General features: G+C 45.2%; 1 protein-coding gene across 14 annotated transcripts in view; it reads left to right on the top strand.

The window, feature by feature from the left end:
• The window catches only part of NPHP4 (nephrocystin 4), a 103,585-nt gene that overhangs the window by 84,152 nt on the left and 3,802 nt on the right, over window positions 1–15,631 (top strand). For 12 of the 14 annotated variants that reach the window (XM_030537342.1, XM_030537336.1, XM_030537335.1 and 9 more), the window contains 10 exons: window positions 1,834–2,042; window positions 2,230–2,456; window positions 3,124–3,313; window positions 4,783–4,869; window positions 5,989–6,145; window positions 6,349–6,434; window positions 7,680–7,765; window positions 8,691–8,862; window positions 12,079–12,258; window positions 14,727–14,870. In XM_030537342.1, coding sequence (XP_030393202.1) covers window positions 1,834–2,042; window positions 2,230–2,456; window positions 3,124–3,313; window positions 4,783–4,869; window positions 5,989–6,145; window positions 6,349–6,434; window positions 7,680–7,765; window positions 8,691–8,862; window positions 12,079–12,258; window positions 14,727–14,870 — 1,538 coding nt within the window. The remainder of the gene's footprint in view (window positions 1–1,833; window positions 2,043–2,229; window positions 2,457–3,123; window positions 3,314–4,782; window positions 4,870–5,988; window positions 6,146–6,348; window positions 6,435–7,679; window positions 7,766–8,690; window positions 8,863–12,078; window positions 12,259–14,726; window positions 14,871–15,631) is intronic. The other 2 variants (XM_030537338.1, XM_030537343.1) reach the window with 2 other exon arrangements.

Genomic DNA, 15,631 nt, shown 5'->3' with positions numbered 1-15,631 from the left:
GTGTTAAAGAACGTAATGCAGGAAGAAGAAGAATCAGAGATTTTAAGGCCAGAAAGGACCATTATGATCTCCTAGTCTGATCTCCTGCAAAGCACAGAAATTCTCGCATCAAGCCCACACCTTGTGGTGGAGCTGGAGCACATTTTGATGCTATGACTCCGAGGCAGTTGACTGTCTCAGAGAGCATGTGTGTACATGTGTGTCTGGACACATGCAAGTGTGTGTGTGTGTCTGTTCACCAGAGAATCTCATAAGGTTCAATTCAGAGAAAAGTCAAAGGTTTAAATATTGAAGCAAATTCTCTGACCTGGAAATCCCTCAAAAACATGCTCCCTCACAAGATTTCCACTCCTCCCTGCTGGTTCAGAAATCCGGTCTGAATCCTCTCTCCCACAGCATACCTTCTTCTAATTCAGCAGGAGTTAGGAAGCATAGAGATATGGGGTATTTAAATTCCTGCCTGGGTGCCTGACTCCAAGTGGAGTGCTCCATGTGCTGAGCTGTGCACGCTGGCCTCATATGGCAGAGTGAATTGGATGAATGCACTCTCCATGGAATGGTTTTGATAACAGAACATTCTGCTTTTAAATTGCAGAATCTCCCCTACTGAGACAGGCTTTTCCAGCCAGGCATTTTCCTTTCCCATTAACTTTTTGACATGTCCCATAAGGTTAAACATTGTGGACACTTGCTGAAATATGACTATTGCTAAAATACGAGCATTTTGGCTCAAGATGTCTAACCTAATTTGTCATGTCTGGGAAGCAGTTAAGTGGATTTAAAATTAAATTCAGGTGGGTAATTTGCAAATAACCCTTGTTTACCAATTTTTAAAGAAAAGGTAGTGCAGCAGGACTCAAACAGCCTATGTGTGGAGTTTCATGTCATGTCGAGAGTTTAATCCCATGCATCATGTGCTTGGTAGTGGATTGTATTTCACATATTAAATATTTGGCTGGCACTTCAATTGGGAGCTGCTCCAGTGGCAATTTTGTGGAGAAATGAGAGGGAGGGGAGCGAAAGAACGTTTTAATAAAAATGTAGATGTGTGTATAGCGTACAGCAGGAAACAGGCAGGTTTTGAATTAAGGGAGAGGAACAGAATTCTCTTTTGGAACATTTGGTGGCTTGAGATTGTTTTGATTTATACAGTCGCCAGAATATCCAGATGAACCCAGAATCCCATAAATCCCAGATGCTTATTGTTTATTCCATATTTAATCCAGGCCTAGCAGTTATGTTGTCACTACTGAGAGGAACTTTTGTTGGCCACCGTTGGGATCCACAGGCCAGAGAGAATTAATATAGCGCAATGTGTTGCTTGGCTTTCCTTCTTACTCAGATCTGGCATGATGGCCACACTTCAGGAGAGATGTGATTTATCGGCTGCCTGTGGAAAGCTTCAGAAGCTGCATAATATAAAAAATTGCCTGACAGCCCTGGACGTGTTGCTTTCACTGCCAGTTTCAGTGCCAAATTCTGGGAGAGGGACCTTGGTATAATTCCACCTACTACCCAGGCTTCTACTGGGACTACTCAGCTTGAACTGGCCCCAAAGCCAGACTAAGGCTTGGTCAAGGAAAGAACAGCATGTACTGCAAAGTGGCTGTTCCTCAGCTCCCCTTCCTGCTGGTCACCACTTCACTTAGCTTGCCGGTCCAGAAGGCTTCAAACACCTGCATGTTTGAGGCAACTCAAGTCAGCATATCTGTCTGTTTGCCCATGTCATCCGTCCATCTCCCTGTCTCAGCTGGCTACTGCACTGCTCCCCATGGGGTCCACACCCCGACTCCCTCAGCCCCAGGCTCTGATGCTTTTTTCCTTTGCACCCAGCTAAGAACGTGTCCCAAGCCCAGAAGCTGGCGGACGTGGACAGCGAGCTGGCTGCCATGCTGTTCAGCCGCCTGCAGGAAGTGAGCACGGTCTTCCAGCATGCCAGCCGCGAGGCCAGCGCCATCCGCAGGCGGAAGCTGGAGAGGATGATGATGGTGCGACAACTCGAAGCCCAGGAGGATGTCAGTGGGAGGAGAGCAAGCCTCATGGTGAGCAGCACAGAGCGCTGTCGGAATGATCTTGGGACCAGAGAGCAAACGGGAGCCAGGCCTGACAAAACAACCTGTAGCATCTCTCGTGTCAGGGCTCGGGTTGGGTTCCTTCGGATGAATCCTCAGACGTGTACGAGAGGGGCCCACATCAGTGTGTTGGTCATAGGTGTCTCTTCTTTGATAGGGCCGGCGTGAGGAGCGCGTGCAGCACTCCAGGGACCTGCAGATTATTGATGCCTACCGGGAGCGCATCAAGGCCGAGAGCATCTCCAGCATGCTGATTCAGGCCATCACCTCCAGCTACACTCTCTATGCCACGCTGGGCACAGCAGAGTTCTTTGAGTTTGCCCTGAGAAACCCATACAACATCCAGCACACGGTGACGATCGAGATCAACCACCCGGAGCTGAGGTAGGAGCCAGAGACATTCTCCCCTCCAAAATACTGCACGTTACACTTGGAAAGCCAGCCCAGAGCAGAGAGGCACTCATGGAAGTGCAAAACAAGAGGTGTCTTTGGGATCAAGCTTGTTGCTTTTCCGTCTAGCGTTTGAGGCTTTATTGGAAAAGGGGGTCAGTGTATAATGAGGGCTCCATCATATACCAATGACCAGCTTCCCCCCTTCAGAGATTTCAGTTTTCTTTGTTTTCTTCCCACGTTCCTTATCACTGTCCAAAGGGATGGGAGAATGCAAGTTACCGAGAAGCTAAGCACAGAGGATTTGCCACACTAGGTCAAATCTATCCTAGTTATCCTGCCGCTAGCAGTGACCAATCCAACCACCATCTGTAATTCATGTGCTTCACTGTGCAGTGTTCGAGGTGGGGTGGGGGGTGTATTGGGGGAGAAGAGAGGTCTTCATTTCCCAGATCAAAGGTGTGGTGGATTTTGGAGTTTTCTTTCCATTTAATGTGTGTGCACATTCCAGCCACGGTCTTTGTTCCAACTCCTCATCCCTCCGCCCCCACCCCCTTGCGCGCATGCACACTGAGGTTTAGGTATAACTCTCAGCCTCACATTTTGGGATCGGGGGGAACCCCAGCTCTTGGGTTTCTGTCCATGATTTTTTTTTCCACAGTGTTATTATGGACAGTAGGGAGTGGAGACACTTCAAAGAGTTGACCCAAACATTGACTACTCCAGTAGAAGAGGACATGTTCCATCTTCAGGACAACCTCATGCCTCAGGTCTACCTGCGCCCCAGAGAGACCATTCACATTCCATTTAAATACCAGACCTTCTCTGTAGACCACGCTGTCATGATGCAGGTACACATATCAACCTCTTTCTTCTACTATATTATGACACAGGAAAATAAAACAACGAGGAAAGGGTCCATTTGCCTACCATCATTATCTAGAATTAAACTTGATGCTAAGTGTATAAATGTCTATGCCCATTTTATAACCAGTGCTATCTGTAGCAGGTGATGGGTAGTATGCCACATCGCTTAACATCAGCTGTTCTTTATAGTGCTTTCTATAGCATTTCTATTTTTCTGTTCCTGCTGTCTGGTATCACACCAAGAAATTTACAGAAATTTACAGAAATGTGACTTAGCTCATAAGGGAAGGCCTAAAAATATCAGGTCTTTATTGCAGAGGAACAATGGCTGAACGTCTTTGGGAGACGTCAGAAATATCTGGAAGAGGCTCTTCTATAATATTTTCTCTTCTGGCCCCAGCCAGAACTAGGTCACAAAGAACACACAAACTTGGAAAAAATAAGAAGGGACTCAACCTTCAAGGCCAAAGTTGCTTGTCCATCTGTTGTGATTGAATAATAGCAAACACGTGCACAGTGGTGTGAGGCTCACATGGAGATGAGAAAATAGAGGGCTTGAATTTTAAAGACAGGGCACTCGCTTCAGGGGGAACAGTCCCCTCTGCCACTGCAACTGGCTCACGTCCGCCTGTGCTTCCCAGTTCTTGATGTGTTAAGATTTAGGGCCAAATTCATTGGTGTAACTCCATCAGTGGGATGAATGCGACCCATAGTCTGCTCTTTAGAAGCACAAAACTGTCTTTTAAAATGAGATTGTATTCAAATTGTTCCCTTTTATTCCCTTTTTAGCTCAATGCCACAGAATAACTGAACAGGCCAGGCAAAGCTGCTGGGTGCTTGTAGAATTCAGAGTGGTTAGGCCAGAGGTACAAGCCAACATGTAATCCTACAGTGCTCCTTTAACTCTCAGCAATGGGACAAAAGAGAGGGTTCAAATGATAACAGTCCTCCTCTCAGTCTCTTGATGCTGTCTGCAATGCATTGCACTATTTTATTGATGTTCTCAGTTTTTAGTAAAGCCACCAATGATGAGAACATGCAGAAATCTAGAAAAGCAACTCTCACTTCCTCAACAACACTGCGAAGAGGCCAGTGACAGCAAGGAATTTGCAATTCACGGTGTTTTAAAGTTAGTACCTGAATTCCCAGGTGCAAAGGAGAGCTGTTTGTGTTTTACAGGACAACATTATCTTTCAGATCTGTATAGCAGATCTCTGCTTTCCCAGTGTGCAGGGAACTTTCATTGATCTGTGTTTGTAAAGAGCAGCTGATCAAGAGCAGAGGGACAGCTGGAGGGTCTGGGAGGAGAATTTTACCTTAACTGGTTTTCATTGTGATACGGTTTCTTAAACATTATCAATTTAGATCAAAACAGTGGTGAAAATTCCGAAGAATGCATTCATAACGTGAGGTACACTGCTTCTTTGCATGATTACTGCTTCTTTATTTCTAGCAGGGCCCTGCTGAGCTGAGATTCAATAAAGACCCAGAAGCTGCACCCCCCTGGAAGTCCAGTGCCATGCTGACAAAACGCATCAAGGTAACAGAGGCAAAAAGAAGTGCTGTCATTTAGGTGGACTGCAATGAGTTTTACAACCTGTTACAGTGATCAAAACCCTGTGACAAAGATTGAGCCTACACATATATAATTCCTTTTAACTGGCCATTTATGACAGGTCATAAGGCTTTTCATGATAAGGAAATAAATGTTTATGAATTTCATTGGATGTCTATTGTAGTGTATAGAAAAAGGGTAGTGTCCCTTTTAATGCGTTGTGAGCCCTCTGCTGATGTTCACTGTGTTCTCTGTTGTAAATGCCACCACAAACCAGCACGGCAGGGTATAGGTAACTAGGCTTTGTGTGTTTGTATGTATTTAGTGAACGTGGCTATTTAGGACCCAGTCCTGTCTGTGTGGCTTCTCATACAGTTTTTTTTATGAAAAGAGCAAAAGACAATGACTTTACAGCCATGGCAAGCATTGTTTTAAAAAGGATTTTGTTTGCAAATGTATCTATTGACCTCTATGTCAGCATCCTGTGCTTGGTTTTTAATTCCTCTATCAGGTATTGGTTTAAAGCTACTTCCCTGAAAATACATGGTTTCAGTGCCCTGGAGATTCCATTCACAGTTTTAGATTTTACCATCATATATTTATTTAAATTGAATTTTCCTAATAGCATCCTAGGTCCCCTGTCATTCGGTGGTAACTGCTTCAGAGCTGTAAACAGATTGAGTTGATTTTGTTCCCATTATTGATCAGAGTGAAAGCCAGAGATGGTATTTTCTCTTGCTGTAGCACAGGAGTTGGCAGCCGTCGGCACACAGCCCATCAGGGTAATCCTCTGGTGGGCTGCAAAAGATTTAGTTTACATTGACCATCGGCGGGCAACATGGGAAGTGGCGCGGGCTGCAGGGACGTGCTGGCCACCACTTCCCGCAGCTCCCATTGGCCGGGAACGGCAAACCACGGCCACTGGGAGCTGCGGGGGGCCGTGCCTGCGGATGATCAGCGTAAACAAAATGTCTCGTGGCCTGCCAGCGGATTACCCCGATGGGCTGCATGTGGAAGGTTGCCAACCTCTGCTGTAACATCTGTTGATGGTCTCTTTTTTCTTTCTCTCTCGACGAATTCATTGTTCTTTTTTGTTTTGCACAGATCTCCTTTAAGGCAAATGGTGACAAACCCATTGCAATTCTCAGTGTTAATGTGGAGCCCCAGCCCCATGTGGTGGATCAGACATTCCGATTCTATCACCCGGAGCTCACCTTCTTGAAGAAGTCCATACGGCTACCTCCATGGTACACCCTGCCAGGTAACTGTCTACATCCAGCTGAGAACTGGCATGCAAATACTGTGTCTGCTTGTGTTTCCATGTTTTGTTTTGCAGGGTTGTAGGTTTTAAAGAGATACATGCTTAGAGATTTGCCAGCTTGAAGGCCTTCCTGCTAACAAGGGCAGGAGATGGGCCCATGCCTAACAGCAGGGAGAATGGTCATCTTATGCTCTTTCCCCCAGGTGCCCCAGCAGGAATGCCAGGTGGGGAACCGGAGATGTATGTCCGCTGCAGTGATCCCAACATCATTTGCGAAACAAAAAAAATGGTACTACTTACAAAAATCAAGCGGAAATCCAATGGAGTATATCCTTTACATTCACCATCTCTATTCTTTATCTAAAGCAGAGATACCGTGCACCAATGGTCATTGATCTGTAATGATAGACTATTGGGTGTTACTAGGTTGTGACTGCCTCACTCCCCTGTTAAAAAGGAACAGAACTTCTCTAGCCTGCTTTCATCATATTTGCAGCTTGTGTTTAATACCACAGTTTATCCCATAATTCGTCATGTTGCCCTGCATTGCTCATGTGAAGAAAGGCCAGATTTGAAATGCTGGTGGAAACTGCCACTTATGCAAACACCATCTCTCCAGCTAGATGCCACAGATAAATTCTTCAGAAATCAGAGGTTCTGAAACGACCAGTAAGGAAAGAGATAAAAATGTGTCCTGACTGAATAGACCGCAAAACCTCAATGGATTGTGGTGCTGCTCTTTGTGTCACATTCCAAAATAGCATCCAAGTACCCAAGACTCGGATACAGCAAGGAGGAGGGCCACACGATCAATTAATCAATAAATAAACAGATCAATCGAATTTCTGATCCCTTTCTTTTCAGGCGATGATATTTCTCCATCATACAAGTGTTGCTTGATCTCCTGCATCTCCTTGTGATGGCCTGATCCAAAGCCCATTGATAGTCAGTGTATCTACTTCATAACTGAGATGCTTTCAGGGCCTGATCCAAAGCCCACAGAGGTTAACGACAGGCTCTCACTGACTGTCAATGGGCTTTGGATCAGGCCATCAGAGGGAGCTGCATAGAAAAGCAGCTCATGATGTGCTCTGTGCTGGAATTTTTAGCTCTGATTCCAAGTTTCCTGGGTTTTATTTTCAGCCGGTTAGGATTTAAATGAAAAACAAACTCACACATAAATGCGGATGATAATGAAGGTGCTTGTTAATTGTCATTGCAGAAATTTACTAGCATGGTAATTGGATTATGGCTTGTTAGAAAATTTGGGGAAAATTCTGCAAAATCTAATTACTGAAACAGACCTGGAATGCAAGAGCCATTTGTATCCTCGTTTGTAATTAAAAATGTTGGAAGAAGCCAAACTGTATAATAATTGAATAGGGTAGTTTAGCTAGGTTCTGGAACCCTCTGCTTGTGGACGTGAAGTGGTAGGGGGTTAAAATAAAGGGAAAAGGAACCCCTGGGGTCCTCATTAGCTGGTTTGATCTCTCGGTTAACTATTCTAATGCTACTTTCTGATTTCTGTACTCAGGGTCCTGGGGAGCCACAGGATGTGTTCTTAAAAGTAGCTGGAGGACCAAGCCCACAGATCAAAACATTCTTTGTTGCTATTTACACGTAAGTAGGAGAATCCAAAAGTAGAAGAGTGAGAATTCTCCAGAAACCTTGTCAAAGCAGATGAGGAAATGCACATGGAACATTCCTAGGACACTGGTTCCAGTGCATGACTTATTTTTCTGACAAGCAAAGATCTACAAAAAGATCCGTATGATTCTCTTGAGATATGTCTGCTTGCAAAACCTGGACTAGGATGGAAGATGTTAAGAGGGTTCTGAAGATTTTTGTACAAGAGACAATATAAAACACATGCACATGTAGTGAGGACTGAATGCACACCCCGAGCAAGAAAGCCCACTTTCTAAGAAACTGTTCATTACAATGATCTGTGTCTTTGGCAGCTGATGTCCCCTTGAGCTCTGAATGAGGGCTGAGGTGAGATGAAATAACAGCAGCTCCCTCTGGCTGTCTGCTTTTTATTTAGTTGCTTTAGACAAATTCATCTTGTCTCACTTTAATTATTTCCCCCAGTTGAGCTCTGTGGTGTTGCCTTGTACAGGTTGGAGGAGTGAGCATCCAGGTGGGGAGAAGACTCACTCCATCCCCCCTTTGATCACTGCGGGGTGTGCGCCCTGCGTATCCTCTGGGCCTGTCTGAGCCTTGGGGCAGCAGCTCAGCTTGACTTTCAACTGGACTTAAACTCCAGAAACAGCCAGGTGCTTTTGAAAATTTCACCCTGCATAAGGTTGCCTGGGAGTGAAGTCGATTCACATATCTCAGCCAAACATGTCTTCTCTGGAATTCCTGTGCATGCCTTTTACAAGGTGTATGTCAGTGCATTTGCAAATGCTTCGGAACTGGAAGCACAATTTCCTCCTTCCCATCTGCAGTTGTATGTTTTCATTCATTTTGGAAATGCCTCCTGACCCAGTGTCACCTTTTCCTTTGGCACAGTCATGACAGGCGTCTCTTCTTTCTGCTCCAGGGACGCCTGGCTTGCTGCTCCCTTTCAGATCTGGCAATTTTACCTTCACTCGCTGCAACGTGTGGACGTTAGCTGCATAACTGGCCAGCTGACCCGCCTTTCCTTGGTTCTCCGGGGCACCCAAACGATCAGGAAAGTGAGAGCTTACACCTCGCATACACAGGAGCTGAAGGTAGGCTCTGCCATTGTACTCAACAGTGCTTGCTGCCAATTCCTCTCTTCCTTCCCCACCACAAAGAGAAACTTTTCATTTGGAAGAGACTGTAGTTAGGGATGAGTTGAAAATTAGTGAAATCCTTCACAATTATAATTATGAATGGACTTGCATTGACAGTCCCAGTGAAAATAACCCTCCAATATGAAACCCATCCCATTAGGAATTATGAACAATTTACTGCCATAAAGTCTTCATTATAATTATCTTTTGATTAAAGGCGTCATGTGTAGGACCATTGGTACAAAACCCCAGAGGCCAAATTATCTGAATTAATGAGACTATCTGAAGACTAATAATTTCTTTAGAATTCATTTAGTCATAATTATAAATGTAAATAATAAAAGACACACAAACTCCATTGCCACTCCATAAATTAGGAAATAAAGAAATCTGTGTTTAAATGTTGTCCTCACTGAGGCAGAACGAGGAGATGAATCTCCTTGGCGGCATCCAGAGCGAGCTCAGTCACCACAATGAGCGGCTTTCACTGCAGTGACCTGAATTATGGTTGGGAGTTGTACATCTTGAATTCTGTATTAGCTTCCTGTGACGTAGGGGCTGGGCTGTAGTTGGCCGAACTGGTAATTAAAGCTGTAATACATTGCAGGGAAGCAGGTGTGAGAAGGTAGCCCCTGCCTGGAGCACCCTCCTGTGGCAGACCATGGCCTGGTCTGCCTCAGTTTCCCTTTTCAGAGTCCTCCAAAACAATCCAAACAGTCTTTCTTACTGTAAATATAGCTCCTGTTGGGTTCATTTATTACAAAAGTCCCATGTACATAAATCATTACAAAAGTTCCACAGCCATAGTCCAGATTTCCCTCAACATAGTCCAACCAGTAAATGTAACATACAGCCCCGGTGTCCCTCACCACATTCCAGATCTCCTGTGCAGCCCTCTCCTGTCCTTGTACCAGGACAGTCACCCGTCCACCTAGAGTGCAAACCCTTTTCTCCCAGCGGGAACCCCCACAGCCTCTCTCCTGGGAACATTCTTGTCAGGGGAGTTCCCCTCATTCCCCCTGACCCTCTCATGGTTGCTCTGGGTCCAGTTCTGGCCCTGGAGATGTCAGTGGGTAAGCCCTTTTGCTGCTCCTTTGCCTTCAGCCCTCTATGGCCCCTGGCTCCAGCTCTTCAGCTTAGAGCCTGCAGCTATCTCCTGCTGCTCCTCCTGGTGCTTTCAGCCCTCCATAGCCCTCCAGCCCTGGCTTTCTGGCTTGGGGACACACGAGCCAGCAAACACCACTTGCTGATCTCCTGCCTTTTCTAGGAATCACCTTCTGCTTCCTTCTAGGCGCTCCTCTGGTGTAACCTGCCCCTGACTGAACCAGTCTGCTCTGACTCACTGGGCCTCTTCCTGACCTTTATTAGCACCCACGTGCTGGCCTCCTGCCCTCTTCATCAGACAGATGGGGACTCCTGCCCTGGCAGAGGGGAGCTAGGCTTTCTGCACAGGGACCAGCCATGCTGTGACCATGCACATCAAACTCTGTTCAGATTTTACATAGATGCCGCTTTGCCTTTAGACTGGCCTCTTCCAATCCTTCTTGATACTCCTTGAGCTTTGCTCCATCAGTGTTATTAGTTAAGGACCAAATTATCAAAGTGTCCACTATTTGTGACTGTTCCAACTTTTAGCTAGCCAGCTGGAAACCCCTAGAACCTGATTTTAAGAGGTGTTGAACACCTGTAACTTGCCCTGCTGTCAGCTGGAAATTGGGGTGCTTGCCAGCTCAGAAAATCAGGCTCTGTGAGTATAAAAAACTGACCAACAAGCGACAGAGGCATACAGAATTTTGAAAATGTGGGCCTCGATCTCACAACTTGTGCCTGTGCTAAGTGAAGCAGATCTAGCAAATGGTTTTCATTGAACTCTAAGGACTAGCTCCAGACTCGCCTTCCTAGAACAGGTTGATAAGCATCTCCCTTTTCGGAGTGTGAATACCATGCTAATGTGGAGAAGCTGAGCTTGTCAGCAGTTGAGGAAAGCATTAGACCCTGCCAGATAAGCTCTGGGGCCTCTCTCAGGAGATTAACTCCCCTCCTCTCCTTGTTTGCTGTGTGATGTCACATGGGTCGTTTATCTGATTCATAAATTTGTTTGGCACCTAAAATGAAAGTGTCTGTTACCCTGATATTTCAAAGCATCTTTTCCACCTCAAGCAGGAAGTTCCAGCTATACAGATAACCTGCCCTTTCCTTCTAGCTAATCAGATGGTATTCTGGTGGTCGATATTATATTGATAGGGCTCTCAGAAAAGAATTTGTAAGTAAAACACAAATTGCCAGAACTGTCTGTGCCGTGTATGTGTAAAATAAAAATGATGGCTGTAACATTAAAGTACATAACTCAACAAAACCAAATACATTCAGAGACTATCTGTTTTGCACATGGCATCTCATGCCTCAAGCATACCTTCGATGTATAGCACTCTATTGGTAGCATTTTTTGATCCTGCATCAGGCATCCACAGGGCAGTAACAGGGTTAACATTTCTAGCTGAGATGAGCACTCTAGATGTTGCTAACTACATTTTTGTTATTGAAATTCATTCTGCTAAGCAAAGTTCCTCTGCAGACAGACTCTGAATGTGCAACTCAGACAGAGATTTTACAATGAAGTTAGAGCCTAGTTTATTAATGCAGCCAGCTTTAATTTCCTTCTCAGAAACACACATTTCTCAACATTTGATCAGTGGCTAATTTATATTCCAAACTGGAGTCTAGAAGGTACAGTAGATTAGCTTCCCTTCTGACTTGATCAATGGACACCAGGTTGGTGCCTCTAAAAAGATCTTTTATAGCACATGTAAAAGTTTGGGTTAATTTCTCCTTCACTGTCTCTCATGCTGAGACTATCCCAATAACATGTTATATTAACAGTGCTGATAACTTCGACCATCACTGATACCATCTTTCATTTTCATTTAGACAATTCTGATTTTCTTGCATTTTTAATGTAAAACATTTTGAGCTGGAATGTACCGGACTGAGACCTAATTTCCACGACCAGAGAGATACGTCATTTGGGGATTCTAATTAAACCTTTTCATTGTCTTTCCTGAGAGGCAGAGAGACCCCATCGGCACGGGTAGAATTTGTGTTCCTACGGCTTGGTTGCTGCGCTAAGTGGTGGGCATTCCTGCCTGTTTCCATTTTGCTCGCTTCCTGCAGGTGGATCCCAAAGGCGTGTTTATTCTTCCTCCGAACGGGATGCAGGACCTGCATATCGGTGTGAGGCCTCAGAAAGCTGGCAACAGATTTGTTTACCTCAATCTGGTGGATGTGGAGTACCACCAGCTTGTTTCGTCCTGGCTGGTGTGTGTTTCCTGCCGACAGCCTGTCATTTCTAAGGTACCTGGATGCACCCATGTAACAACATTCCAGGCAGGTCACTCTGTCTGTGTGTCACTCGTAAGCCTAGAATGTCTGTTGAGTCAGTGTGAAGTGATGGAAACAGCTACAAGCCTGACTGAGAGCTCTTTTGGTTTAGAATGTCGCCTGGTTCAGTCATCACTGGGATTCGTGGTCTGTTACCATCAAATTTTTAAGTTCTCAGCCATGCTGACTCTACAAATTACCCTGTGCAACAGCATGGGCTGTTAGCTGCTAGTTAAATCTTACTTGCCAAAGATGAAACTGCCCTGAGTGCAAAGCGAGCTAACTAGTTATATTGGAACAGCCACTACTGTCCATAGCTATCTATTTACTGCGGCTGTCTATCTCTGTCACCCTTCACCATAGCCTTTAGCCACCACTTCTTGTCAGAAATCAGTCCCTTGCATTGCGTATGAAAAACTTCCAAATCATTCATTGTACAAGAAAGGGCAAGACTATTGTCCCGTGTCGTTAGAACTGCAGAATGTGTGCAGAACATTTTGATTTTTATTCTTCTTCTCTGGACAGTGTTCTTCTTTCTTTGCAGTCTCTTCAACCTTCAAAGACTCTTCCCTTCACCAGGAATAGATTATAGGATCATAAAACTGATTCCTAAACATCTGGGACAGATAGTGACAAAACTGCTTTATTCTTTGAGTTAATCACCTTAAATTAGTAATATTTTAACAGCAACTAGCCCCAAAGTAATTGCCTTCACATGCCGTATACACTCAGATTGCCATAGGAACTATAATAATAACTTTGTATTACTATATCTGGACAGCTGCTTCAGATACGGTCCTGGGTATAACCAGAGGAAGCACTAGTGGTTTTTCCCTTTGTACATGAATACCACTCCTTCTCCCAATTTTATGTATACAGGCCCCAGGTCAGGAAAGCACCGAAGCAGAAATCCATGCCTGTTCAGGAAAGCACGTGCTTAACTGCCACTGAAGTCAGCAGGACTTTATGCACGCCTTCAAGTGCCTTCCAGAATCAGGGCTTTAGTGGCATGTGTGTCTATGGTAACAGATGTGAGTAGCTCTTGTATTCAGAATAGATCATAGAGGATTTTGATGGAACCTGGTGCATGTTATGGGTTACATCGTGCTGCGCACTGTGACCTGGATCTAGGATGCACTTAAGCATGTGCTTAACTTTCAGCCTGTGAACAATCCCACTGAAAACCATCAGAAAATCATGTTCGGCCTCTGTTTTGAGGGTAGCTCCACCCGTAGAGCCCCCATTCTGAAAGTCAGTCACAGCAGGGGTATCTCCTATTAGCACTGACTCCAGTCTGCTCTGGGATTTCGGGCCACAGTGGTAAATTGGATTTCCCATGTAACTATTGTTCAGTTTTAAATGTTTCCCTGAAATACTCCATATTGGGGGAAGTTAAGCACAACATTACAAGCACTGCTACACTTCCCTCGTAACGACAGAACCACTCCTGTATGCCTTGTGATGGGAATTAGCACCATGGTTGTCCTAATGGAAATAAATTAGCTAGCTGGCGAAGGAGCCTGACCGTGATCCCAGCTGAGTCCCTTTGACATTCAGGCTAACAAGCCTGTATATACAAAAGACTCGCTGCAGAATTCAGGCTGGGGGAGCTGCCTGGGAGCTGAGAGGGAAGCAGGGGGATGTGAGGGAGCTAATGCATTCACAGTGAATGGAAGTTTCCCCTGTGCAAGGCCTCTGCAGCACTTTAGCCATCAATAAAGGGTTTCAGGTTAGATTTAAGTGGGCCCTCTCCAGCACAGCCATTGGGAATAGCCTACAAAGGCTCCGCGGAGGAAGAAACGTTCCTCTGACCAGCACTAATGAACAGACACGAGGCATTGCAACCAGCATTGACACCATAACCATGGAGTGTGCAGTGGGGAGAGAAGGGGCTGATCATGATAGCCTGAAGACACCCCTAAAAGTTTCTGGTCAAAACATTTTGAAAGGGATTTTCAAAAACACTGAGCCTTGGCCTAATAAGGGTTCAACAATTGGCTTCGGAGGGAGAAGATTCGGGCCAGTCTTGAGTACTTTGGACCCACCTGCCCCTTGTTCCTTTGAACATGGTCCTAGGAGATTTGAATCCACGGTTAGCCTTAGAACGATAGATAGTGGGAACTGGATAGCTCCTTTTGGATCTTCTAGTCCCTATGCCTGGCAGCAAGAACAGAAGACGTCTCTGTTATTCCTTCCATAAATGGCCTGAACATGGTCTGTGATTGGGTCATAATCACTTCGTTTCCATGTTCTAATAACTCATTGCTGGATTCTGACCCTCTGCAAATTTACTGAACATTTTGGTAGTGAGTCCAGAATAAAGGGAAATCTTCCTGTGGGTGTTTACTACACTATATGGGAAACAGTTGTGCTTTTACTGCAGACTTGGCCTATGTCAGAACTGAAATGACAATGCTGTGATTTCTTATATGTAACCACAGGCATTTGAAATAACACTCCCTGCTGGCGGAGGGAAAGGCTCCAACAAGCGGATCACATACACGAACCCATATCCCTCCAGGAGGATGTACTTCCTGCATACCAACCGAGCTGACCTGCTGCAGTTCAAGGAGGATTCCTTTGAGGTAGCAAACCAAACAGAGTGGTGGGAGAAGCTCAGAAACCCTTGCAGTAGGCCTGCTTGTCTTTCTGGTTTTTAATCCTCAAAGGTTTTCCAAAGTTAATGATTTTCTCCAGTGCCCAGTGGCTAACTTAACTTTCAGAGACGTTGCACCTATTGACTTCAGTAGGAGTTCTGGGAGGTAAACACGTTTGAAAATCACTCCAAGAATGTTTTTCTGCATGTCGTGGTCTGTTGTGGGGTCCATCATTTGGTTTTTACCATGAATCCTAGAATGCATGTTCCACTCACAGCAAAACGGCACCATTTGCTCAGGGAGACTGGAAATAGATGAGTCACTTGCTGGAGGATTCTCTGCAGCTTGAGGTCTTCAAACCACAATTTGAGGACTTCAATAACTCAGACATAGGTTAGGGAGTTGTTACGGGAGGGGTGGGTGAGATTCTGTGGCCTGCATTGTGCAGGAGGTCGGACTAGATGATCATAATGGTCCCTTCTGATCTTAAAGTCTATGAGTCTATGAATAAGCTTCATGCGGTTTGAAAACTTTAGACTTCTTCTGTACTCTGTAAGAGTTTGCTAGGGAAGGGTGGTGCTGTCTGAACTCAGTGGGTTGGGATGTCTGACACCGGGGACCAGGTAGAAATCACATTTTATGTGTTACTGTTGGGCACACCTCCCTTGCCTATTTTGTCAGCCAACAGACCCCTCTTGCAACTTGGTACTGAATGCATATGTGTGTGCTAATGCGAGCCATGCTGGTGT

Source organism: Gopherus evgoodei, chromosome 18, assembly GCF_007399415.2.
Source record: "Gopherus evgoodei ecotype Sinaloan lineage chromosome 18, rGopEvg1_v1.p, whole genome shotgun sequence".
Classification (NCBI taxonomy): Eukaryota; Metazoa; Chordata; order Testudines; family Testudinidae; genus Gopherus; species Gopherus evgoodei.
This window is presented reverse-complemented; position numbering and strand designations above follow the sequence as displayed.